This window comes from Rattus norvegicus, chromosome 3 (assembly GCF_036323735.1).
Source record: "Rattus norvegicus strain BN/NHsdMcwi chromosome 3, GRCr8, whole genome shotgun sequence".
NCBI lineage: Eukaryota > Metazoa > Chordata > Mammalia > Rodentia > Muridae > Rattus > Rattus norvegicus.
The window spans coordinates 148,029,196-148,056,091 of NC_086021.1; the positions used below are offsets into that span (position 1 = coordinate 148,029,196).

General features: G+C 43.1%; 1 protein-coding gene across 13 annotated transcripts in view; it reads right to left on the reverse strand.

The window, feature by feature from the left end:
• Positions 1–11,428: 11,428 nt before the first annotated feature.
• The window catches only part of Sel1l2 (SEL1L2 adaptor subunit of SYVN1 ubiquitin ligase), a 126,867-nt gene continuing 111,399 nt past the window's right edge, over positions 11,429–26,896 (reverse strand). For 10 of the 13 annotated variants that reach the window (XM_063283797.1, XM_039105034.2, XM_039105031.2 and 7 more), the window contains 8 exons: positions 26,226–26,288; positions 25,604–25,691; positions 23,009–23,157; positions 21,803–21,968; positions 21,614–21,688; positions 18,645–18,817; positions 12,339–12,467; positions 11,429–11,627 (listed from right to left, as the gene is read on the reverse strand). In XM_063283797.1, coding sequence (XP_063139867.1) covers positions 11,505–11,627; positions 12,339–12,467; positions 18,645–18,817; positions 21,614–21,688; positions 21,803–21,968; positions 23,009–23,157; positions 25,604–25,691; positions 26,226–26,288 — 966 coding nt within the window. In that variant the 3' untranslated portion in view covers positions 11,429–11,504. 13 annotated transcript variants of the gene reach the window in all.

The following is a 26,896-nucleotide window of genomic DNA, read 5'->3' on the forward strand; positions in this document are numbered from 1 at the left end:
TATCTTCATTTTCATTAAATTCTAAAAAGTTTTTAATTTCTTTCTTTATTTCTTCCTTGACCAGGTTATCATTGAGTAGAGCATTGTTCAATTTCCACGTATATGTGGGCATTCTTCCCTTATTGTTATTGAAGACCAGTTTTAGGCCGTGGTGGTCCGATAGCACGCATGGGATTATTTCTATCTTTCTGTACCTGTTGAGGCCCGTTTTTTGACCAATTATATGGTCAATTTTGGAGAAAGTACCATGAGGAGCTGAGAAGAAGGTATATCCTTTTGCTTTAGGATAGAATGTTCTATAAATATCCGTTAAGTCCATTTGGCTCATGACTTCTCTTAGTCTGTCGACATCACTGTTTAATTTCTGTTTCCATGATCTGTCCATTGATGAGAGTGGGGTGTTGAAATCTCCCACTATTATTGTGTGAGGTGCAATGTGTGTTTTGAGCTTTAGTAAGGTTTCTTTTACGTATGTAGGTGCCCTTGTATTTGGGGCATAGATATTTAGGATTGAGAGTTCATCTTGGTGGATTTTTCCTTTGATGAATATGAAGTGTCCTTCCTTATCTTTTTTGATGACTTTTAGTTGAAAGTTGATTTTATTTGATATTAGAATGGCTACTCCAGCTTGCTTCTTCTGAACATTTGCTTGGAAAGTTGTTTTCCAGCCTTTCACTCTGAGGTAGTGTCTGTCTTTGTCTCTGAGGTGTGTTTCCTGTAGGCAGCAGAATGCAGGGTCCTCGTTGCGTATCCAGTTTGTTAATCTATGTCTTTTTATTGGGGAGTTGAGGCCATTGATATTGAGAGATATTAAGGAATAGTGATTATTGTTTCCCTTTATATTCATATTTGGATGTGAGGTTATGGTTGTGTGCTTTCATTCTCTTTGTTTTGTTGCCAAGACGATTAGTTTCTTGCTTCTTCTAGGGTATAGCTTGCCTCCTTATGTTGGGCTTTACCATTTATTATCCTTTGTAGTGCTGGATTTGTGGAAAGATATTGTGTAAATTTGGTTTTGTCATGGAATATCTTGGTTTCTCCATCAATGTTAATTGAGAGTTTTGCTGGATACAGTAACCTGGGCTGGCATTTGTGTTCTCTTAGGGTCTGTATGACATCAGTCCAGGATCTTCTGGCCTTCATAGTTTCTGGCGAGAAGTCTGGTGTGATTCTGATAGGTCTGCCTTTATATGTTACTTGACCTTTTTCCCTTACTGCTTTTAATATTCTTTCTTTATTTTGTGCGTTTGGTGTTTTGACAATTATGTGACGGGAGGTGTTTCTTTTCTGGTCCAATCTATTTGGAGTTCTGTAGGCTTCTTGTATGTCTATGGGTATCTCTTTTTTTAGGTTAGGGAAGTTTTCTTCTATGATTTTGTTGAAGATATTTACTGGTCCTTTGAGCTGGGAGTCTTCACTCTCTTCTATACCTATTATCCTTAGGTTTGATCTTCTCATTGAGTCCTGGATTTCCTGTATGTTTTGGACCAGTAGCTTTTTCTGCTTTACATTATCTTTGACAGTTGAGTCAATGATTTCTATGGAATCTTCTGCTCCTGAGATTCTCTCTTCCATCTCTTGTATTCTGTTGGTGAAGCTTGTATCTACAGCTCCTTGTCTCTTCTTTTGGTTTTCTATATCCAGGGTTGTTTCCATGTGTTCTTTCTTGATTGCTTCTATTTCCATTTTTAATTCCTTCAACTGTTTGATTGTGTTTTCCTGGATTTCTTTCAGGGATTTTTGTGTCTCCTCTCTATGGGCTTCTACTTTTTTATTTATGTTTTCCTGGAATTCTTTCATGGATTTTTGAGATTCTTTCAGGCATTTTTGGGATTCCTCTCTGTAGGCTTCTACTTGTTCTCTAAGGGAGTTCTTCATGTCTTTCTTGAAGTCCTCCAGCATCATGATCAAATATGATTTTGAAACTAGATCTTGCTTTTCTGGTGTGTTTGGATATTCCGTGTTTGCTTTGGTGGGAGAATTGGGCTCCGATGATGCCATGTAGTCTTGGTTTCTGTTGCTTGTGTTCCTGCGCTTGCCTCTCGCCATCAGATTATCTCTAGTGTTACTTTGTTCTGCTATTTCTGACAGTGGCTAGACTGTCCTATAAGCCAGTGTGTCAGGAGTGCTGTAGACCTGTTTTCCTCTCTTTCAGTCAGTTATGGGGACAGAGTGTTCTGCTTTCGGGCGTGTAGTTTTTCCTCTCTACAGGTCTTCAGCTGTTCCTGTGGGCCTGTGTCTTGAGTTCACCAGGCAGCTTTCTTGCAGCAGAAAATTTGGTCTTACCTGTGGTCCTGAGGCTAAAGTTCGCTCGTGGGGTGCTGCCCACGGGCTCTCTGCACCGGCAGCAACCAGGAAGATCTGTGCCGCCCCTTCCGGGAGCTTCAGTGCACCAGGGTTCCAGATGGTCTTTGGCTTTTTCCTCTGGCGTCCGAAATGTGTGTGCAGGGAGCAGTCTCTTCTGGTTTCCCAGGCGTGTCTGCCTCTCTGAAGGTTTAGCTCTCCCTCCCACGGGATTTGGGTGCAGAGAACTGTTTATCTGGTCTGTTTCCCTCAGGTTCTGGCGGTGTCTCAGGCAGGGGTCCTGCCGCTCCTGGGCCCTCCCCCACGGGAGCCCAGAGGCCTTATACAGTTTCCTCTTGGGCCAGGGATGTGGGCAGGGGTGAGCAGTGTTGGTGGTCTCTTCCGCTCTGCAGCCTCAGGAGTGCCCACCTGACCAGGCGGTTGGGTCTCTCTCTCACCGGGTCTGGGAGCAGAGAGCTGCTGCGGGCCGAGATCCGCGGGTGTGGGACTTCCGGTAAACACAGAACGTGCCCGGTCCTAGAGAAATTCTGCTTCCGTGTGTCCCAAGCTCACCAGGCAGCTTTCTTGCAGCAGAAAATTTGGTCTTACCTGTGGTCCTGAGGCTCAGGTTCGCTCGTGGGGTGCTGCCCAGGGGCTCTCTGCAGCGGCAGCCTAGTATAATTCTTATAGGCCTGCCTTTATATATTACTTAACCTTTTCCCCTTACTGCTTTTAATATTCTTTCTTTATTTTGTGCATTTGTTGTTTTAACTATTATGTGATGGGAGGAGTTTCTTTTTTGGTCCAATCTATTTGGAGTTCTGTAGGCTTCTTGTATGTTTATGGGCATCTCTTTCTTTAGATTAGGGAAGTTTTCTTCTATGATTTTGTTGAAGATATTTACTGCCCCTTTAAGTTGGGAGTCTTCACTCTCTTCTATACCTACTATCCTTAGGTTTGATTTTCTCATTGTGTCCTGGATTTCCTGTATGTTTTGGGCTAGAAGCTTTTTCCATTTTACATTATCTTTGACAGTTGTGTTGATGTTTCCTATGGTATCTTCTGCTCCTGAGATCCTCTCTTCTCTCTTGTATCCTGTTGGTGATGCTTGCATCTATGACTCTTGATCTCTTCTGTAGGTTTTCTACCTCCAGGATTGTCTCCTTTTGTGCTTTCTTTATTGTTTCTATTTCCATTTTTAACTCCTGGATGGTTTTGCTCATTTCCTTCTCTTGTTTGTTTGTTTTTTTCCAGTAGTTCTTTAAGGGATCTTTTGTTTCCTCCTTAAGGGCTTCTAGTTGTTTACTTGTGTTGTCCTATATTTCCTTAAGGGAGTTATTTATGACCTTCTGAATGTCCTCCATCATCATGATAAAATGTGATTTTAAATCTAGATCTTGCTTTTCTGGTGTGTTTGGAGATCCAGTGTTTGCTTTGGTGGGAGAATTGGGCTCTGATGATGCCAAGTAGTCTTTGTTTCTGTTGCTTGTGTTCCTGAGCTTGCCTCTCACCATCAGGTTGTCTCTGGTGTTAGCTTGTCTTGCTGTTTCTGATGGTGGCTTGATCCTCCTTTGGACCTGTGTGTCAGCATTCCTAGAGACCTGTTTTTCTGTTTTCTCTCAGCCACTTATGGGAACAGAGTGTTCTGCTCTTAGGCATGTAGTTGCTCCTGGCTTTCTGCTCTCCCTGTGGGCAGGAACCAGAAGGGTCCTGCCCCTACTTCTCCTAGGTCCCTGTGGGCCACAGGCACAGATGGCACAAGGTGTTTTCCTCTAGAGTCCGGGATGTGGACAGAGAGTAGTCTCCTCTAGTTTCACAGGAGTGTCTGCACCTCTGATTGTGCACCATGTGGTCTAGCTCCCCCACCCCCACACAGGATTTGGGTGCAGGGAGCTGTTTGACCTGTTCACTTTAAATCAGGGTGCAGATATGGACCTTGGAGCTCCTGCAGCTGACTGCTCCTATCTTCCTGTGTCCAGAGGCACTATGCAGTTTCCTCTTGGGCCAGGGATGTGGGCAAAGGTGGGCAGAAGTGGCAGTCTGTCCTGCCCTGCAGTCTTAGGGTGTTAAGCTGTCTCTCCCACAGGATTTTGGAGCAGGGAGCTGTGGGCTGGGATCAGCGACCCAGGTCCTTCTTTTTAGAGTCTCCATTTAGAGACTTGGCTCTGAGGTTTTGTTCAAGTTCCTAAAATTTTCATTTCCATATTTCTCTTAGTTTAGGTTTTCTTTATTGATCCTATTTCCATTTTCGGGTCTTGAAATTTTTTATTATTTCCCATTTAAGGACATCTATAATATTCTTAACAGCTAAATTAAAATCTGTGTCTTGGTGCTTCAGCTATGCTGCATTTCTCAGGGCCTACTGCAGTAGAGTTGCTGGGATCTATTGGGGATCTACTGTTTTGTCTGTTATCAAGTGTCCAGGCATCTGGTTTAGGATGATTGTAATTCTAAGAGGTGCTGATGTCTAGAAGAATCTTCAAATGTATACCTTAATGAACTGACAAACAAATGTTTCACTGACTTTTGTAAGCCATTTAAAAGCACTTGTGAGAAGCCCTGACTTATAGTCAGGTTAGACAGGTTGGTATAGGGAACCTGACTGGTATCGGATGTGGTGGGCAGGGCAGTCTCATGGGACTGAGTCCTTCAGTTCATAGAGTGACAAGATAATTCTGGGTAGATGGTGTTAGAATTGAATGGAATCAGAGAGCACCTAGGGTTGAAGGATTCATTGCTATGGGAAAACCTCTCACACAATTGGTGTCAGGAGTGTTCTGTGAGTAAAGGAAAACAGAGCTTATTTTCCTTATTTTATTTCATATTCTTCTTTCATAACCCAAGTTTTTTCTTTGATATTATTTGGAATGACTATTTTAATGTTTGAAAGACCTTAGGAACCAGCTAGGAATCCTATTTAAGTTTTGAGATGGATTATATGCAGGCACACTCCTTGGTGCTACAAATCCAAGGTGAGCCAATCCCAACTGCTCTCTGCTCCCACAAGAATGTGTGTCATGGTACAAATACAAGCAAATCTTATTCCAAACTTGACAGCTATCGCAATGTTTTCTGAGATGTTTGATATGCACTTCCTTAAGATATGTCTTGGTTTATGTTTCCTTCTAACCACAGCCAGAGACAAGGATTTGAATGCCGGTTAGTTTATTTGGAGAGGGAGTGGAGGGTGAAGGAGTGGGAAAGTGTAAGGCAAAGAAGCCAATAACAATGTGTTAATGATGAGGCTTTAGCAAGGGGACAAACGGAGCTCCTTCACGCTTGGCATCTTAGTCATTCTACAGAAACTCTGTGAAACAGCCTACTGAGCAACAAGGACAGTGAGGAGTTCCTGGCCTGCCCCTTCTTTGTTGGAACTCTGGTCTGCTGGCACTCTGGTCTGCTCTTCTTGGGACCACTTGTGCTCCTGTAAGTGGAGAGCCTACTCAGGTAGAGGAGCATGGGTGTGGAAGACAAAGTCGAGCATGGCAGGCGCTGCCTGGTGACAACACTGGGCTGTGCCCAGGGCAGCTGCCCAAGGATTTGATGCTTCAGACACCACCCATCTGAAACAGGAAGTGCATTTCTCCAGAGTAGCAACAGAGTAGCTCACAGATCACAAGAGTCAATAGGATTTGATCACAATCAAGACTGCACACTCCAGTCTGAATTATGAACGAATCAAGTGACAAAAAGTAATGATGCTTTTCCCCTTCCTTCCTTCCTTTCTCCCTCCCTCCCTTCCGTCCATCCTTCCATCCTTCCTTCCTCTTATTTTGGTCATTTACTCTAAGGTGACTCAAATGTGATTTTTTTTCTCTTCTTTTTGAGGAGGAACAGGATGGGGAGCTGTTTGAGGGAGGCACAGGAGGGGATAACAACTAGAAAGCAAAAGAAGATTAAAGATAATTTTTTTTTAAAGAAAAGATTTCCCAAAGTTGTAAAATTTAATTTTTACTCATTTTAATACTTTTAAAAGTGAAAATTGTGGCACTAACAGTGAAAAGTAGTTTTGGCAATAACATGAGAAGAGAACAGAATGAGAAAAGAGCTGGAGACAGTGACACATCGCTGTAAACCCCTCCCCCTTCAGAGGCTGAGGCATAGACCACTAGGTCAGCTTGGGATACACAGCTATATACTATCTTAAAATGCAAAGAAAGGAAGAAAGGGAGGGAGGGAGGGAGAAAGAAACAAAGAAAGAAGCAAAGAACAGAAATAAGAAAGGACATGGAAAGGTTGCTTATCTACTCTCTGAGCCAGCCAGGAAGTCCTTATCTGGAGAACGCTCAAGTCATTTAATTCTGGTTTCCCCAGAGAAGCTATTGAGGCTCTGGGAAGTTGGTGGCTACAGGTGTGCACTTCTGGAAAGGCCAATCAGCACCTGCTGTGTCCCTTGGTACCTCCACTGGAATTGATATTTTTAGTTCCATGCTTTTTCTTGTTAGTGACAAACTATTGTTAGAACGGCACATTTATTTTTAATGTGGGTTGATACCTCTTCTTTTTCAATGTGTCCAGAGGAGATGAGTACTCTTTTGGTGTCAATCATGTATAAGCAAAATACCCTGTGGGAAAAAGAATTTATTCTGGCCAAGCAAGGCCTGAAGGGAAGACAGAACTGGTGGGAAAGCTCAGGAAGCAAAACTCAGCATGATACCCAAATGTCCCTCCTCATCTCTGCCTCCATTTTTTTTCTGACCTCCCCAGCGGTTACTTCTATCTAACACACACACACACACACACACACACACACACACACACACACACACGTGAATGGATTCCCCTGACCCCTCATATTTCTTCTGTGAATGTGAACCATTAGAAACTTACAGTTACATTTTTTTTTTGTTGGTAGGCAAACACCAGTTCTTTGGGCTTCAACAGAGTTTTCTCTCCAACCTACTATTAGTTGGGAGGCCCTTCTCCATTCAGAGGTGAGGCTGTGCACATACAGTGTTAGCGGCTTTGTAAGCTCATCCAACACTCTCCTAAGCAAACTGGAAAATGAAGGAGTGAAATGACCAAAACATTGTTCTTGGTGTTTCTGAGGTCAGAGCCATTCAGTGCTGTTCAGCCCACAGCTCACATCTCAGTCTGAAATTATCAAGGACAATTGCTAAGGACATCTGTGCAATGCAACAGGACATTTTGAGTCTTGGTTTAGTTGAGGCCCAAGTCAGAATTAATAAGAGGAGCCAAATGGGCCCAATTTGTCAAACACTTAGAGCTGTCCATTTTGGGTTAGTCCCAATTTGTAATGTGGGTGTCTGGATGTCCAGGGCTAGAGTTGCTGAGGAGTGGCAGGTCCCACTGTGCAAAGGGGGACAGAGCTCCCCTCCTAAACTTCAGCCAAAGGAGAAGGATACTAAAGGAGCCTCCAAGGGTACTCGATCTGCCATCTTTGTTTCAGAGAAAAGGAAGAAATTGGGAAAACACTCCCATTCACAGTATCCTTAAACAAAATAGAAATAAACCTAACCAAGGTGGTGAAAGACCTCTACTACACCAGATTCTTGTTTCGGTGTATGCTTTGGAGAAATCTTAAACAAAGACTGTGGGTTCCTAGTAGAGAATAATGAGAACCAAGCTGGCAACTTCCATGTCACAAGGCTCCTTTACAGGATGACTTCTGTGCCAGTTTAGTGAAATGGTTCCCATCCTTAAACCATCTCATCACCACCCCTGCTCCTTTCAACCACAGAAGAGCCAGGGGTGGGGAGGGAAGGAGAAAGGGAAGCTAATAGGGTGGAACTGACCATTCACCACATTCCTGTCCCCCTCTGTCAAGGTTCCAGCTCCGGAAGACTAGCTCTATTTATTTCTGGACACATTGCTCATATTGGCTAGTCCATTCTGCTGGGCCCGCATCTCCTCTAGAGGCGGAACTTGTTCACGGGGTAGCATCAGTATAGCAATTCTGCCATCAATAGCCTCTGCTGATGGCTATGGCAATAGAAAGAGGGGAAATTAAGGAGACATGGGGAAGGAAAGAGAGCTCTCACTAGCTGAAAAATCGATAATTTCAGCACAATTAGCAACATTTCTTCTGAAGGTTTCTTATATGTGGAAAATATTCTTATATAAAGATCTTTTCAAGTTAATAGTGTTCAAATAGCAATAAGCCATGCTAAGGCCCAAGTGTATGTGATGTTTACTCCTTTTTATAATATTTTTGAGGAATCTCACAGGACTCTTGTTTACAATAAAAACACCCTCTCCCATGAACCCAGTGATCTAGGATATCCTTATCAGCTATAATCCTATCCAATGTACCTTAAGAAGGACCCCATGACCCCATTTGAACCTTAGTAATCCTTCAAGCGAGGCACTGAGAATCCACCAAAATCACCTGTCTGTATAGACACACTGAAAGGCACCTCTCTCTTGAGCAGCTCACATCTATACCCAACTCCCACATTTAAATTTATGTTAAAAACCTTTTAACAAATTTTATTGCTGCTTCATACTGGTTCCTTCTGAATTCTTTTCTATGAAGTTAGAAATCCCGAGATCGTCTGAGTAAAATAACTCCTCAGGCAGCAGCATAGAGCCGTGTCTCTAGCCCTACGGCTATGGATTTTATGCTGTCTGAAAAAGAAAACTGATCGTCCTTCTACATGTCCATTATACTGGAAGGAAAAAAACAACATCAGAGACTGTCTGGGAGGATAAAGGCAACTAACCCGAGGAAGTGTCAGTCATGGACAGTCGGGTCTTCTCTCTCTTATGCCATACATGGCAAGCTTCCTGATGATGAAGACCACACAGGACTCTTACTGATTTCCCAAGTTCTTGGCAGAGTACCTGGGACAGAGTGAATGCTCATTGGGTCACTGGGTTGGAGGAGTGAAAAGTGCAGAAAACAGCTGTCCTGACTCAAGTGCTTTGAAAGTGAAATTGGTAGCTTTGACTGCTGGCAACCTCTCGGTCCAAGGGTTTGTCTAACCGCTCTGTGTCTGTGTGGAAGCTCTGGCAATAATGTTCCCCCAAATAACCCATCAGTCATGATGTCTGGGATTTGGGGTAAATACTTGCCCTTCCTTGTTCCATAGGCAGAATATCTGAAAAGTACATGTTCTATCCAGAGTACCAGAAATCTGCCCTAAGCTCCAGGGACCAGAGGTGGTAACTCTTGATATCCTCCCTAGTGTTTCCTTCTTGCCTGTTTTTCTTGAGATTCCTCACCAGATAAACTATTTACACTGAAAACCCTGGTTAGCTTGTTTGGGAACCCAAATCAAGGAAAATGGGTTAGGTTTGAAATGTTTGTGACTCTCAGAAGTGGGGCCTGTCTTTCTCACCACTGCTTGGCTTGAGATCTTTGTGTAAGCTAGTTGGCCTCACTCTCTCTTGCCCTGGGTTAGCACACTGGCCAAGTCTCAGCTCCTTTTATGCTGGCTGTGGTGGCATCTACTTCAGTTGGTTGATTCTCAGGAGCCAGGTCCCAGCAGTCCCGTGACTGATGTAGCAAAGCAAATATTTTGTTTTCTGGATGCTCAGATGACTTTAGCTTATTCTGTGGTCATCAGCTTCATCTGGTTTGCCTGCTGTTAGGAAGATTTTAACTGAATGGTTTCTCTTAGACTTCATCGATAGTCTCTCTGTGCACTGGCTTGTGGGTCTGTGTGCTCTCTGTTAAGTAATGTAGAGAACAGTACAGAATACTATCTTGTCCTAATGGGAACATGTCAGTAGTTTTCTAGAGGGAGGCTTCACCCTGTCGTTTACCTTCCTGAGTTGCCTTCAGTGGTGGCACCTGAGAAGAGGCCCAGAAATGGACATTTCAATGACATGTCAACATGCCATTTTTAAAGCCTGTTTTCCAAATTCTTCTAGGTTCTCTTACTGTTTGATACATCATTGAAACCAACAACAGCAAACTCTTATTATGACTGTGTTGGATTATAAAGTACCAAAGTGGATCTTTTCATATTGGCACTCAGCATTTTGGTTGGACAATCAACTCAGCTGTCCCTCTCCCCATTCCAAATCATTCAAGGGTTTGTTTTTGCTCTTATGTTTTCAAATAGGCTCCCCTTATGTTGCTGAAGAGGGTTTTGACGTCACTATTCATATCAGATTGACAACTTCAATGCCTCAGCTTCCCAAGTGCTATGATTGCAGGTGCATATCAGTAGGCCCGGCTTCTTCACCATGAGTTTATATTCAAATTTACTCACTTATGTATTTATTTTAAAATTACCTTTGTGTGTGTGTGTGTGTGTGTGTGTGTGTGTGTGTGTGTGTGTGTGTGTTGCCTGCTTATATATGTCTTATGCATGCTGTGCCCATGGAAGCCACAATAGGGCATCAGATATCCTGGGACTGGAGTTACAGATACTTATGAGCTGCCACATGGGTGCTTAAAATCAAACCAGGGTCCTCTAGCAGAGCAGCCAAGTATCCTTAACTGTCGAGCCATTTCTCCAGCCCCCAATCCTACCATTTATGATGTACGTCCTAGGTCCAGGACATTTGCTATGCTATGTGCAGACATTATTTCATTTAATTTTCATGCCTGCTGTCTGAGATAGGGTTGTTTGCTTGCTTGTTTATTCCTTGTCTTTCAGATCAGGAAAGTGAAGCCAAAGAGGTCAAAAAAGCTAGAGAGTTATAGAGCTAAGATTCAAGCCTAGCCTTCAACATAGGTCATGGGCCTGTCGCTTTTCCTTATCTACTAATTCTCTCTGCTTGATCTTAGGCCCCTGACTTACCTGTTGGGAGCCAGGAAAGCTAAACCATGACCTGCAGTGAAGTGCGGTGTTCGTCAGGACTTCAGTTTGCTCCTGAGATAATCCCTGTGAAATTTATTTGTGCAATATCTATTTGTCATCTTCTCAGGTATCTTTATTCCCATCTTCCCTGAACTCACTCTTCTGTTCACTTTTAGAGTCAAAACAAGTAGCTTATTCTATCAAAAGGGGATGGCACCTTTGTTATAACCCAAAGATGGTGACCTTTATAGAGGTCAGGACTAGATCACCAAGATGACAAGTTTTCGACAATGTCTTAGATGACCTGTCCTTGGCAACCCGATGTGGCCCCTAAACAAAGCAGGAAGTCTGGAGTTGCATCTTAAGGGAAGTTCTTAAGCGTTGTCCACTCTCCATCGCAGCCTGTGTAGGAAATCTACAGAGACTTTTGATTTGGATGAGGAAACTCTTTATTTGTTAGGATAGCTCAGCATGAAGCTACGAGTAGGTTTCCTGATGGTCCAGAGCCTACCTATGGTGGTTTCTAAGCAGGAAGATCAGCACAACAACAATTAGGCCAATCACTAATAAGTCCCAGTATGGTCCAATGGTGCTGTCCAGTTTCAGCCATTTCCATTTCGTGGTAAACTGCTGGCAAGAGTCATTCAGTCAAAAAAGAAGGCAATTCTCGCAGCTCGTGGTGGTCAGAACCATTTCTCCTCCCAGACCCACCACCGCCACCCTACTTGCAAGACCCTGCTCCCCTCCATCTTGGAAGATGGGATGCATTTCAGAGTAGAGCCCACACATGGGCTTAATTATCAACTCAAGTATGAATAACCTCAAGTTCAAAATTTAGCTTGACATGGTGCCACTTGCCTGTAATCTCTGTACCTGGAAGCCTAAGGCAGAAGGGTCTCAAATTTGAGGTCAGCCTGGGTTGCACGGTGACTTCCCAGTCAGCCTTGGATATGTCATAAGGATTTGTTTCCAAAAAAAATTAATTTCTGCTTTTAAGAAGTACAGCTCTTTGTGTTGTCACTTGCCACCTGCCATCTGCTTACCAGCCTCAGATTTCGATGGCAAGAGCTATGTTTTGAACAAGTATATATATATCCCATCTCTGCTTAAGGCTTTCAGCATAGAGTGTGTTGGAAAGAGTGTCTGCTGAATTAATTCACTGGTTGTACTCCACAGTGTCAACACATACTCAGCAAGTAAGAATGGCTGTGTGGTAGGTACAAGATTCTGCATTCCACTCATCAAAGGAAAGTTAACTCCCTCGCTAATCCTCATCACTTTGTCCCAAGCTTTTTGGAGTTTTTCAGAGTTTCTGAAAAATCTTATTTGAGATAAACTTACATTAAAAAACAGGATATCTTGGAGAAAATGCATAGTTTCCAGTTTCATAAGGGCAAAGAACACGGGTATGTGAGCATCTGGGCTTGTCTGAGCGGCCATGTCGTATAATCTTCTGGCCAAGTGAATGTCCTAGAAAGAAAACAGCCCATCCTCATCAGGTACAGAGTCTCAAGAAACAGAAACTGTTGTTAGAAATACTATAATTTATGTTTGATGGGCAGAATGGGACGGGGCTATATCATGTCCTATATAGCAAGGGCGATTTTGAAAATAGAAAGTTATAGGCGTTAAAATAGATTCTCTCGACTCTACATGGACTCCATATAATAAGCCAAGCATCTTGTGGCTAAAGGCAGATGAAAGTCAGATGTAGCAGGAGAGGAAGATTAAAATTATGGGACAAACAACTTGTTACACAGGGAGGTAGGGGTTGTGGGGCTCTAGGGTGGTTGAGGTGTGGGTGTGTGGGGTTGTTGGGCTGTGTGTGGGTGTGTGTGGGGTGGAGGTGGTGATCACATGGGAAGAATCAGAAGCAACTCAGAGCCATCAAGGAAACAGGGAGCTTGGTCTTAACAACTTCAGGGCACTAACTTCATTAACAACCCTAATAAGCTCCCCACCGTCTCCAGCAAGAATCTGCCTTGATTTTAGTCATGTGAAACTGCAACGGTTGACAAAAGCTGCCTAGCTCCAAGCAGCTGATTGAGTTGCTATGCCTTCCCTGTGTGGGCTGACATGGCTGTTAGAAGCTTCATACTACTACTAGCCTATGAGCACACAGAAAAGTCTTGGAATTCATGGCACAGATCAGGGTTGACAACATCTATTTTCTTTGTTGCTGGGAAGATTTGTCCCAAAACAATCTGTTGAATTTTAATGACTGGCAACATGGAGCCCACATTAAAATGTAAGGAGATCCGACTCCACAAAATTGTTCTCTGACGCCATGTACTCACAAAAATCGAGAAATGACTCCTCGTTCTTTGACCTTATCTAGTATAATGTTGGCACCACTAAAGTAAAAAAAATTTTTTTCTTTTGATATATATTGCTCTAAGGATGCCCAGGATTCAGTAAACGAGAGGTTCTACCCGATCCACTTAGTGGTAACTTTTGTGCAATGCATGGGAGTTTATTTTACTTGAAATTCAGCAGTCTAGGTTAAGTGAATCTGTCTCTGACTCCTTTTAAGTAGCATGTTCCAACTAAACTATCAGCTGTGCCACAGTACTGATTAATATGTGTCTATGTTCAAAATAGCTTCCTACAGGTCAAAGAGGCAGCCGGCTTCTCCAAGAAGGAAGCCTGGCACTTGAATTCTCCAGGCCCGAATACTTTATATCGCTCAAAATTCCTTATAATAAAAATAGTCTGTGGGGTTGGGGATTTAGCTCAGTGGTAGAGCGCTTGCCTACCCAGTGCAAAGCCCTGGGTTCGGTCCCCAGCTCCAAAAAAAAAAAAAAAAATAGTCCATACGAAAAGATGGATGTTTGAGTGATTTTTTTTTTCATTTTCTAATTATGAATATATCATATGGAAATTGGGAAAACTCCGGTATTATAGAACTGAATAGGAAGAAAATTCACTCATAACCCTGCTGCGGTGAGCTAACTACTGACACTAGTTCACACCCATCCTTTCTAGCACATGGTATGCTCTTTCCAGAGGTGGTATAAATGCCTTTGGAGATGATTTTTTGTTTTGTTCATGACCCTAGAACCAAGCCCACTACTTTACAATGTGAACAATCACCTGGCAGTACACAAACATGTGAATGAAAGGTAGACTGCAATAACATGTCATTCTAGAAGTAGATAGCATTCAGACCTGAAAAAAATCTCAAAGGATTTTGAAGAGAAGGAATATATAGCCTAGAATATATTTAGAAGAAAGGTGGCATATAAGGCTATTCTCAAACACAGTTAAGCCAACGAATTTAAAGTAAGAAGTCTAGGATTTATAATGCTAGTAAGAGGATTTCAATTTGTGTTTTTGTCTATCAGCATTGTCTTTGGGGGATGGGGAGAGTAAGGAGGTAATGGTTTGAGGGAGTTATACTTTATCAACAATAACACAGTAGTGTTTGATGAAGTAGTATTAAGATGATGATAACACTTGCAACAAATCAACTCTCCGAATCCAGGGACACAATACTGAAGAGTTTGTTTTTAACTTTAGTCATCATTTTAACGGGGATGATCCTGGTTGACAGAGGACTTTCTTTGATGGTAATTAAGGAATTTGGCTCTTTCCATTAAGTGGTCCTGCATTTACCCTACAGCCTCTGCTTCTTTCTGCTGTGTTCCAACAACAAAGTGCAAAGCAACTAGGGTGAAGCCCCATTTATTTACTGTCTGCCTTAGTACAAATAGCACCTTTCATTTAAGCTGTGAGTACAGGACACATGGACGCAACGGATGCTGGGAAATGTAGTCTGACTTGGCAGGCATTCCTCCATTATTATTCTAAGGACTAGCAATTGTAGGATTCTAACAGGCAGAAGTATTTAGTAGAAATGTATTGCGAGAACATCAGAATTGAAGGCACCAAATAACCTTCACAATAGACTATGGTGGTCAAAAATTCAGACTGGGGGTTGGGGATTTAGCTCAGTGGTAGAGCGCTTGCCTAGCAAGCACAAGGCCCTGGGTTCAGTCCCCAGCTCCGAAAAAAAAAAAGAAAAGAAAAAAAAATTCAGACTGATCCAGGGTAGAGACAATTGGAATGGCCAGGAAGAATGGACAGCAGGATTTGTTCATGGTGAAGCTTCTGAAATAATTTTTTTTTTCTTTTTGGTTCTTTTTTTCGGAACTGGGGACCGAACCCAGGGCCTTGCGCTTCCAAGGTAGGCTCTCTACCACTGAGCTAAATCCCCAGCCCCCTGAAATAATTTTTAAGATATAAACTGACAAAGAATCTCATAACTTGTTAGCTTATGTTTTTAAGTTCACATTCCCGGTTAATTTTACTCCAGGCATGTTGATCAGCACCATCCTCCCAGCAAAATCACCACCACCTTCATCAGGTCAGCTGAGTCCGCTTACAGCTGGGCTTGTAGACTGTTGATGCTTCCACAGAGCAGGAGGAGTTGGGGAGGGTCATTAGGCCTTCAGTTCAGTATCCAATCATCTCACAACCATTTGTCTGCAATTCTGTCCTGTTTGCATGTGGTTTCAGGGTGGCACTAGAGCTTATGGGAGGATGAGGGGAAGGAGATCCACCTTTCATCTATGGAGAAGTTAACTATGCTGGATGAAAACTTGTTAACATGGCTGCTTTGGGGCCATCCACCATCCTGTCAGTAACTCCTGACACAAGCTCTATAAGTAAAGCCCTCCAAAACTCATTAGTTCCCCAGGGGGAACTTTGGAAGAACTGTTCTTTGGTTTGTCATTCTTGGGAGTTTAGGAGCATGTAGGGGGGGGGGGCTATATTCACAGCTCTTGCAGAGAAGGGATTTAGACAACAAGATGGCCTAAGGTACCGCAGGCGACTTATCCTGCTAGCTTCATAGAGAAGCACCTCAGCTCAGTAGCTCACATTTTTACACTGATTCCACAAGACTCTGGTTTGTAGCTCGCTTTTCATCCCTTTAATGCAAAGGGTTTACAAGACACGATTCCACCAACCTTCTTTCATTCTCAGAAACCCCCTGGAAATGATAAAACACTCATTTCTCTCACTGGTTTGCTCGAGGCTTGGTAGTAAGGATTGTGAAGTGCTGTATTGAAGAAATGCTACAATAGCTGAAGGGCTATCATCCTCTTCCTCACCCTCCTCTCTCTCCTCCCCCTCTCCTTCCTCCTTTCCCCTCCCCCTCTCACCTCATACTTTCCCTCTTCCTTCTTCCCCCTCCTCCTCCTCCCCCACCTTTGGAATAAGTTTGAGGCTTGAACTCATCGGGGTGCTTATTCTGAAAGTTTAGTCACTTTATTAATTTGGCTGGGAGATAGTGAAATTAATAAACTTTGCCCTAAATAGTTGGTGACTAATCCAGGGAACTCTCATCAGCTAAACCTGACATCCTGGTATCTAGGTCTGAATAAGCCCTGGTTTCTTTTATCCGTTTCTCTCTTTGTCTGGTTTTTATTTGTCTCTATCCCCACTTCTGGTTTTTAATGTAGACACTTTCTGTCAAAACAAACAAAAAAGACAAAAGCCCAGGAGACCTTATGTGAAGAAAACTGACCAGAGTGAGCAATTTGTGAGTTAAGAGGAACCTGGCAAGAAGAACAGAAAAGTAGGCAGAGAGAAGAGCAGGCAGCTAGCTCTTCTGTGTGTAAAATGGATGTCCCAACAGCTGCTATCTGAATCATGAAGGAAGTGCCCAGCAAAGAGGTGCGCTGGAGACTCTGAAGGAGAACCAAAGTATCCAGTCTGGTCTGACAGCTGGGCCCTAGACATCATGTCCTCTCCTGCAGTCTTGACCACATGTCTGCCTCCAGGGACGCAGGTGAAAATGGCCCCACTGTGGTGAGGATGGGGTTGTTAGGAGATTGAGTCCTTTTTTTGAATCACTGGGGGGTAGGAGAGCTAACTGAGGTGAAGAATTGAGTGGGGTCAAACAGTGCTTCTCTTGGGTTATGGTTATGAGTTTATGAGGAATTATGAATAAAAACGGTGATCTTATTGAAACCTCAGCAACTGTTAAAATTCCCTTCTGATCTAAATGACAGTCATTCCACAGACTGTTTAACTACAAAGCCTTCTCACATAGGCTTGCTTGTAATCCTGTAAGCTGGGGTAGCCTGAGTATCATTAGTTCCATTTCGCAGATGTGGGTGACAGTGGGAGGTGGAGGCTCAGTAAGTGACATCCAGAGAATTATCCAATTTAGCCGCTCAGTCCTGTCCATTTTCCAATCAACGGTAGCTAACATATGCTCATAGGGGCAGAATTTGGAGTTGGTATTTTATTGTTCAGGGTGCTGAGGCTGATGAAAACTCATTGGGTAAAGGCAGGCTGCAGGGAGGACAAGACAGTGGGGTCTGCTCCACTGGGCCGTCCATGCCTGAAGAGGAAGCATTTGGCTGGAGAGCTCACTGGATCAGCGGTTCTCAGGAAACTCCCTACCAATCATTCTCAATTGCTTGTATTACTGGACTGTAGGAGAAAGCACGGAGAGCTGATAGGCGCCACAGTATTTCACTCTAGAAACAGTTGGGAATATAAACACTGAGGAGAACCCTGCTTCATCACTAGGAATGACACATTGTCGGTCCCATTAAGGTTTTCTTTCTTTCTTTCTTTCTTTCTTTCTTTCTTTCTTTCTTTCTTTCTTTCTTTCTTTCTTTCTTTCTTCCTCCCTCCCTCCCTCCCTCCCTCCCTCTCTCTCTCTCTCTCCCTTCCTCTCTCTCTTTCTTTCTTTCTTTCTTTCTTTCTTTCTTTCTTTCTTTCTTTCTTTCTTTCTTTCTTTCTTTCTTTCTTTCTGTTTTCCCTGAAATGCTTGGGATCAAACATGTCTTGCATAACCTTCTGGATCCATTACTAAAGAGTTCTGCACACTTGGCCAAGTGACTTGATCTCTGCCAGTGTGGACTCCTGATGTACTCAACAAGCAATGAGTGTTTACCTCATCAAATGGCTGTATGATTAGCAAGATTTTATACATATACTTATGCATACACATACATATACACATACACATATACACATACATACAAACATATGCATACATACACATACACACAATTGACATATATCTCAAACCTAACCAAAATTGGTTAATATTGGCATTTAACATGCCTACATTCCACCCTCTGCCTTTCGGACTCATAATTCATCATCTTCTCCCTGATCCTTCCCGCTGACTAAGGGATTTTCCCCACCAGCACCTGCAGTGTTAGCATGGTTTCCTTAACGAATATGCCTCAAGCCAGATGTAGTCTCTGAGGCCTCCCTCTCTAGAGTGCCCAGTACGGTGTCATGAAGATATTAGCTGCTCTGTGAGGTGTTTCTGGGTCAACACATCTCTCGCCCGGGCCTCATTTCACTTTGCTGTTACAACCGACAGTTAAGGGGTTAGTGTATCAAGTCCTGGCAGTGAGGAAGTGCAGACAGGACTCACTACCAAAATATGGGCTGGGAAGATGAGGAATGTATGACGTGGATTGGCCCCAGTTAGGTTTCTTTTACTCACTGATTATGTCTGTGGTATAAATGGAGGAGACGAAGGTAATGTACAGTTTTATGTGTTAGCACAAGGGAGAGGGGCTCGCTTCCTTCTTCTACATTGAGATTCCTAACAGTTAGAAACTGCTCCTTCTCACGCAGCCGCCATGACTAGCTCCGAACCAGTCCCATTACCTGTGCAATCCCCAAGCCGTGCTCATACATATATGCCAGGTTGAACATGGCTTGCGCACTGTGATGCTTGTCTGCTGCGATGCTGTAGTGTGTGGCTGCTGTTTCATAGTCCTTCTTAGTCCCGTAGCCATAGTAATGGTAATCTCCAATTTTCACTCTAGCAAAAGCATTCCCTGAGAAAAATAGCAAAAAGGGAAAAATCACAAGGGGTTCATGTAAAGTTCTCAGTAAAATCAATCTAATAAGCTGTAAAAACACTGCATACATATGCATGGTGACATGAATGCACATGAAATATTCAAAATCTCACAAGATTACATGTACTTGATGAAACATAAGATATAGTGCTAAATGCTAGCAGTCTTTATTGCAGATAATACTTATGCTTATAATGCTCTGAAAGAAATGACATTTTACCTTTTAAATTCATAATTTGGAGATATGACAACTCTTGGAAAACTGAATCCCAATTTTCCTGCCACTAGAGTTCCTTCCTAAAACTCTGCTCTCATCTGGCAGTAGCCACGAGAGCAAGGCAAGAACCACAAAGCTCTTAATTACTAAAATCGTTCTGGAGCCTAGTATGGTACTTGATAAATATTTATGGAATGATTAGACAAACATGCTAGGATATTTTTAGAAAATGCCTTCCCCAGAGGTAATTTCAGATATTACTTTCCAACAAACATGGATATGGGGATATATTAAGGAGAAGGGAACTGACATTTCTTTTAAAGATATGTGACATCATTCTTTTAAAGGGCACTTAGAAATAGCTTTTAAGTCTCTCTCTCTCTCTCTCTCTCTCTCTCTCTCTCTCTCTCTCTCTCTCTCTCTGTGTGTGTGTGTGTGTACACACACACATGCCTACTTGCCTGTCTGTCTGTCTTGGGTGATGGCTATCCTTCTGTGCTGTCAGTTTAGAGGATAAAAAATTCATGTTGACCATTTGTCTCAGCTGTGGACAACCCTTCATGAAATCTGGGATATCTTGGAAAATGGTAACCATGTGTAGTAGGATCTGAGGTATGTCTTGAGATAGAGGACTCCTTCCAAAAGTCACTGTCCATTTGGCTCAGTCCAGTAGCAAAGTTTTTAAAGTGATACTCCTAGTGTCTCCCATTAAAGCATAGATACTTTAAAGAGATGTGACCCCATGACCAGTCTTTATTTCCCTCTGAGCAGAGCTAATGTTTTGAAATTCTTAAGCTGATGAAGACACTAGGTTTCAGAGTTAGCTTCCCAGGTGATTCATACAAAATGTCCAGGTGAGTGGAAGCTATGGCTGATGGGAATGGTACTCACGCAAGGGTAACCACAGAGACCAGAAGAGACCTGACGCTCCAAAGAGAAACTACTCCATCACTAATTTTAGTCAAAGCTGTCATCCTAAACCCAAGGCTTCTTCTTGGCCATAGTCACAAAGGGGTGGGACAGTTGTGTATTCTTAAATTTTGCCGTTAAGAGCAGGAGCCCCCAAGCCTCTGAGAATGGAGAAGAATGAACGAGCCTGTCCTCAGAGCTTTGGTCTTCTAATGAATGGCACTGACTAAGTGCATGTGGCAATTCTGACAGGCTCCTGGATGGATTTGTTGACTAGAGAGAGATTTCTATTTGAATTCCACAGATGCAAGGTGGTGCCTGAGCCCTGATGGCTCAGTACCCTCTTCACTGGAGGCAGCTGGTAAAAGAAGCTTTCGTGACTAATTGGAAGTTTTCATTATTAGATTTCTTACCTCTTGTGAGCCACTCAGCAAGCAGCTATAACTTTGAGAATGGGCATGTCTGACCTTTGGTGACACATGATTATTTTCAGCAACCTAGTGTGTGTGTGTGTGTGTGTGTGTGTGTGTGTGTGTGTGTGTGTGTGTGTGTGTGTTCTATTGAATATTAATGTCTCCTCATTTTCAAATTTTCTTTGTTCCAATTTCCACGCCATTTCCTGGCTTGAAATAAACGTGTATTTGTTGTAATTGAGCTGATTTGCCACGGCTGAGAGATTGCTGGCGTTGTTTTCTCACACCAAATAAGGTCTTTATTGCATTTTAGAAAACATAGAATTTCTCACTAAACTCTCATTGATGGCTCGCTGCTGTATTACCAGCTCAGCTGGGTCTGCGAAGGCACCACAGTGGTCCCCCCCACGTCCCCTCCCGCCTCATACTAGCATCAGCTGAGAATCATTTTTTATCCTATTACTTCCTGTTAAAAGGGATGATTCAGCCTTAACAGGAGATGATTTCAAGAAACCTAATTGGAAATAAAATTGCTCTCTTATTGCAAGAGTCCCTCACACATCCAAATGCCAGCCGTGACAGCTGTGTAACATCTCTCTGATTTTAATACTATAATTTTAGGGGGAAAATTGGAAGGGACATGGTGATTCAAATGCCACCTGCCAGTGCTGTTCCAGGCAACGGCAGTTTACATTCCTTACCACATGTGAGACCAGTGAGTAGAGAGGCCTTGAGAATGCCAAGAAAGGATCTTCCCACTTATTTACACTCGCTTTCTAAAAAATCCCAACATATTGATGGTTAAAGATCTGAAGTGTGCTGTCATCATTGGTGGCTCATTTTAGAAGAGAAGTCGAATGTTGTCAGTGCGAAATTAATTTTGCCTACCTTCTCATACACAGGTCACATCTTAGATTAGCTCAGTAAACAGTCCAGCAAATGAATGACTAGAGCTAGGCCAAGAAAGCTGTTTGAGTGTCATCATCATGTTTCAAACAGCAGTTCTGGTACCATGGAGACAGAGGAATTCTTAGGGCTTGCTAAACTAAGGGATTTGGAAAATAATGAAGAAAACAAATTCTCAGGATTGGCCTCTAACAGTAGTATAATTTGAAGTGCCCACTTCTTGACACCTTGACCTCTTTGCCTCTGTTGCCAACAACCAATGGAAGCAAATCAGATGAACAGACACAGACAGGGCCCACTCCATGCCTAGTTGCATCCGATTTATACCTTGAATGGCAGCTCGGTTCCATAGCAGAAGTGCCATTGGATACATCTTCTCTTTCCCCAGAATTTTAGCTTTTTCTAAAAGAAAAAGAAAAGGGGTGGGGGAGGCATTCCATTAAAAAGGGTTAAACGAGGATGGGGTATGCATATATGAATATGGAGGGTTGGGGAATTGCAAAGATCTTATCTTACTGGATTCCAAAATGAATGCTGAATTGCTTTGAGCTACTTCATATCCCATTTCGGCAAGCAACGCGTACTGAATTAGAGAAGAATCTACGTCCCCATCCTTATAGGCAAAGTAGGCTGTCAGGAATTTCTCAGCCCAGTGGCCTAGTTCACAGACTCCTTTATAAAGCTGAAGACGGGGAGAGAAATCACACAGGCTAGTTAGCTTTATCCCACGTACACACGTGGACCTAGTCTTCAGCTTCTGCTGGCCAAACAGGCAAGAACTTTTTTTCTAAAACTGCCTGATTTTTGAAAGTTATTTAGGGTGAAGAATTAAAACGTGTATAGGCACACAGATTCCCAGGGTAGTTTTGTCTTCAGCAAACAGTTCCCAGGCTTCTTTTAGTTTGTGTAATAAACTTTCCTGGCTTGGAGGCTATTCAACAGGGTAAGGACATCAAGTTTGGAGGGCTTCCTTGATTCTGCTAAAAGCACTGTTGCTGGGCATGGATAAGGCTACAGAGATGTGGCATGGAGAAGGAAGGGAAGTCAGTGCTGGAGGGTACGGGTGACAACGGGAAGGGAGGTGTGCAGAGCTCCATGGGGACAAATGTCATCTTAGCTGAATAGCCCTTATGTAACCAAAAGAGGTTAGCCATACATAATTCATTACGAAGTTGGCAAAGGAACAAATCTAAAGATAGATTATTAGCTGGCAGCTTTTGAAATGAGTTTCAGAGGGACCAGATTGCAACGCGGGGGTATTTATATTGGTGCAGCGGACGTATTTAATAAATCAATGAAGGGCATTAAGGTCATAAAGCATTCTTTCAAAAAGTAAATTACTGGCTTGGACTGAAAGAACCAGCCCACTTTCTCAATTGTTGTCCGAATCATCAAAAACCTGAGAACCCTGTTTTCTTAGCTATGTTTTCTAAGCTAAATCCAGCCTTCATCTCCCAAGTAGCAATTCCGCTCACCAGGAGTGCAGATTGCTCTGTTAATTCCTTTGAAGGCTGACACAGAGCTTCTTGACTGAAATCAAGGCAAACTTAAGAAAGGAAGGGGCCATTTCTATCCTCTCTCCCCCAGTTTAAGTTACACTACTGTTTTTCCTCCTGTCAAGTGGTGGTGTTCACAGCTAACTGCCATAAAAGGCTACAAAACAAAGGCACCAACCTACTCTGTGTGACCAATGGAAGAGCAGTAAGAGCCACCCGCGTTTACCTCCACGGCCGTTCTGCAGGATCTCAGCACTCCGGTGCCAGTTGCGTACATCTCGGCTAGATAATAAATGGCGAGAGGCTGCCCACTCTGAGATGCCAAGTAAAAATATTTGAAGGCAAGCTTATAATCCTTCCATACTCCAGAGCCAGCTGAAAATTAAAATCATTTTGAGCTACTCGTTTTTTAAAAGTAACATTTTATGGATATACTGGTCCCATCGATGCCCACTACTCTGAACAGGATGGGGGAAAGACCACCAAAGCGTGAACAAACTGCTTCAGAGTCACTCCTCTAGGGGGAAGGGGCTGAGTTACCCATTCAGGAAATTAAGAAAAAAGGCTGTTTGGTCATGGACATGGGAGGGGAGGTAATGCATGACGATGAGAACTACTCTGAGATCTTACCATTATTGTTACACATGAGCATGCGCGCGCGCACATGCACGCACATGCACGCACATGCACGCACATGCACGCCACATGCACGCACATGCACGCACATGCACGCACGCACGCACGCATGCACGAGACACATGTAGGGCTCAACCCTCCACAAACACAGAGCAGGCAAATCCCAGGGCCAAGAAGAACAGCTCTGTCTAAGCTCAGGATTGGAATAAGGAGAACCATTTGATGCTAGACAGAGTCAGTAGATCCCTAGCAGAAGAGATTCTTGGCTCCGCTCTCTTGCTACAGTTACCCCTCTTTCTGAGTCATCCACATCTAGGGACTTCACTTGTGAGGGGGCGGGGGGCTTTCCCTGAATTGGACTTATATTCCCTTCCAGCTCTAAAGTCGCATGGCTTTTAGCAGCAGTGCCACATAGGGATTCAGCAAGAGCAGTAGCTTAGCCTGGCACAGTGGCACACAGCTGTAATCATAGCACTCTGGAGACTACGGAAAGGGGGTGGTCAGTCCAAGGCCGACTCGGACTGCATAGTGAGACCCTATGTCTAAATAGATGAGTAAATCAATAAATATTTAAAAAAAATTTGAAAAGAGCAAAAAGACTGGAGGCAGATTGCTTGAAACTGAATCGCAGCTGACTGTGTCTTGGATAAGATGTGCAGCCTTGATATGACTCAGCCTGCTCATCTGTACGCTGTGGGACATCCATATGTTGAGAGAGTAAAATGAGCTGGAACATGCAAAGCCACTACTAGTACTCTTCTGTAGTGATAGTACTATTGAGGGATCGGACAGATTCTTCACTGAAGACTTGGGAGTGAATTAGGAGAACAAGGTGTCAAACACAAACAGTAAAAAGCAGGCCCTCTTGCTGGACCACAGTGAAAACACCGACAGACTTCTTGACTGGATGTGACCTACTTGATAGAGCTGGCTGTTGCCCTGGCTCCCTCTGGTATGAAGGACTTGGCAAGGGCACGTTCAGATCTCTGTGATTTGTCCTGATCACTCCCTCCCCTCAACCCATACAGAAATTACTGCAAACGTTCATCAGTGTCTGAGGCCCCTTACTTTAACAACCTTGGTATTGCTCCAAGAAGGCAATATTTTTGCCAGTGAGATAATTGAGGACAACCCCACCTAGTCTTTCCTCCCCCGCCTCCCTCCTTACCCCAAGTTTGTGTACCTGATCTGTCACCTCCCTTTCCAGTACTGCAGAATGGGAAATCCCACTTGTCTATTAAGACCATGAAGCCTCGACCTACCCAGAATCAATCGGACTCTAATGCCACTGACTTTCCCCAGAACCTCCTTTAATAAGTTCTAATATAATCATGTCTCATTATTTTTATAACAATTCCTTCTTGGATTTTGTTCCCCTCAGCTCCTTCTTTCTCTTATAGGTACACATTTGGACATAACCTTTTGGCTCTTGGCTTCCTCACCTTGTAGTCACACCCTAACCCATGTCAATAAATACAATAATGTCAAGACTCCATATTGACCAGACAATAAGAATACCGAATCACTTCTCCTTCCTCCTCTCCTCATTCCCCCTTTCCCTTCTCTTCTCTCCCTCCCCCTTTCACTTGCTTTTCCTCTTCTCCGTGTCCCTCCCTCACCTCTTCTCCTCCACTACTACTGTTATCACCAGACTCTGTGCTGCAGTATCAGAAAACCGTGTATGGCCTTATTCATTTACTCTATCTGAAAAGTTCTATCTTTTCCGCCCTTTTGGATCTCTCTCAACCCCTCCTCTCCTCTCCACTTTTCTCCTTTATAGTCATTCTTTTTTAGCTTCTCAAGATGCCAAAAAGGGATCACCAGGTTTGAGTATAGCCACATCTCTTTTTCCCCCTCACTTTCTTTTCATTTGCAAGCTCAACTACTTTTAATTTATACCTATATGTTTATGTCTCAAGTCTGTATCCTCGGCTTTGTCCTCTCCTGTGTCTCTGGATGTCTATGCTGGCTACCACCAGAGCCTCAAAGTTAAGCTTGCCAAAGGTGGACATCCTGATCCTATTCCCTTACCAAGTCTTTAGGTTTCTTTAAAGTTCTTTTTAAACTGATGCCACCATGTCCTTTCAAGCTACTCAGATCAACCCTTTCATGTTTGTTATGAGAGGAGATGACTTACTAATGCAGACATCATTCTAAATAAGGTAGCCATATTTGTGGTACCTACAGTAGTACATGAAGCCTAGGTGGAACTGTGCGTTTGGCCATCCCTTCTCTGCAGCTTTCTGGAAGTATTTAAGTGCTTCGCCATAATTCTGCAAGATAATCACACTGTATTACTCAAAGCTATATACACAACTTCATGATAACAGCCACTTTTAAGCTAAAGAGTACAGTCATTGTCCTACAGGCTAGTTAAAACAGCACCGGAAATAAAACGTTTTCATTATTATATTAGAGTCTATAAAGAAATAATTATCTTATTCAACTATAAATTATATTTGTCCATATTGATAGTTGGTTTTGTTAGATGGGGGAAGGTCACTCAAAAGACATATTAAGCTAAGAAGATAAATTTCTCTACCAATAAAATTCTCAGGGGGCTACTGTTCTGAAAGCTAGTTTGACCCCACGAGTCTCAAAGACAACTGCACTTGCTATTCTTGTCACAGGTTTGCTCCTTTTTCTTTGGCAAAGATTTTACTGAATCACTTAATTCTCTGTCAGATGTACTAGTTTGACTAGCTAAGCAATAAAAACGAATTCCTATACATTAATGCATGACCATTAACTTTAACCCCACAAATGCTGGCAGTATGTTGAAGGGATGATAAGCTTATTGAACGTACCACAGGAACACCTTTTCCATGGAAGTAAAGGAGACCGAGTCCATGAAGACCAATTGCATTGCCCTAGAAGAGTTTAAAACATGGGTGATAAGGAAAATTACTGCAAAACCTTCAAATATTTCAAATGTACCCAGAAAGAAATGGCCAAGGCCATCAATCAGGCAGAAGGCAAAGTATTCTGGCCTGTTTAGTACCCTTTCACACCTTCATAACCCCCTCTGACTAGAAAAGAAAAGAAGGAAATGGGCATCAGATGGTTAATTCAGTCTCTCATCCAGCCCTTAGTGCTTGCTGTGCTAGTGATTCCATAAGAGGCATTGGGCAGAGGAAGGAAGAGGTAACTGAGTCACCTTTCTTTCCCCTCCCTCCCTCCCTCCCTCCCTCCCTCCATTCTTCCTTCTTTCCTTGTTCTGTCCTTCCTTTTTAACTCATTTTTGTTTGTTTGTTTTAGTGGGCTCACCAAGTACCCCTGCTGAGCTCAAACCTCTGAGCGTCCCAGTCCCATCTCAGTCTCCCCGCTGTTAGGATTAGAAGCCAGCAGCACCAAGCCCAGTTAGGTGGGTCTAATTTACTACATGAATCCTGGAGTAAACTAAGCTGAGAATGTGGTGAGCAGTTAAATGGGATACTTGACTGCTTGGTTCATGCTAGGAACTTGGGAGAATCAAAGT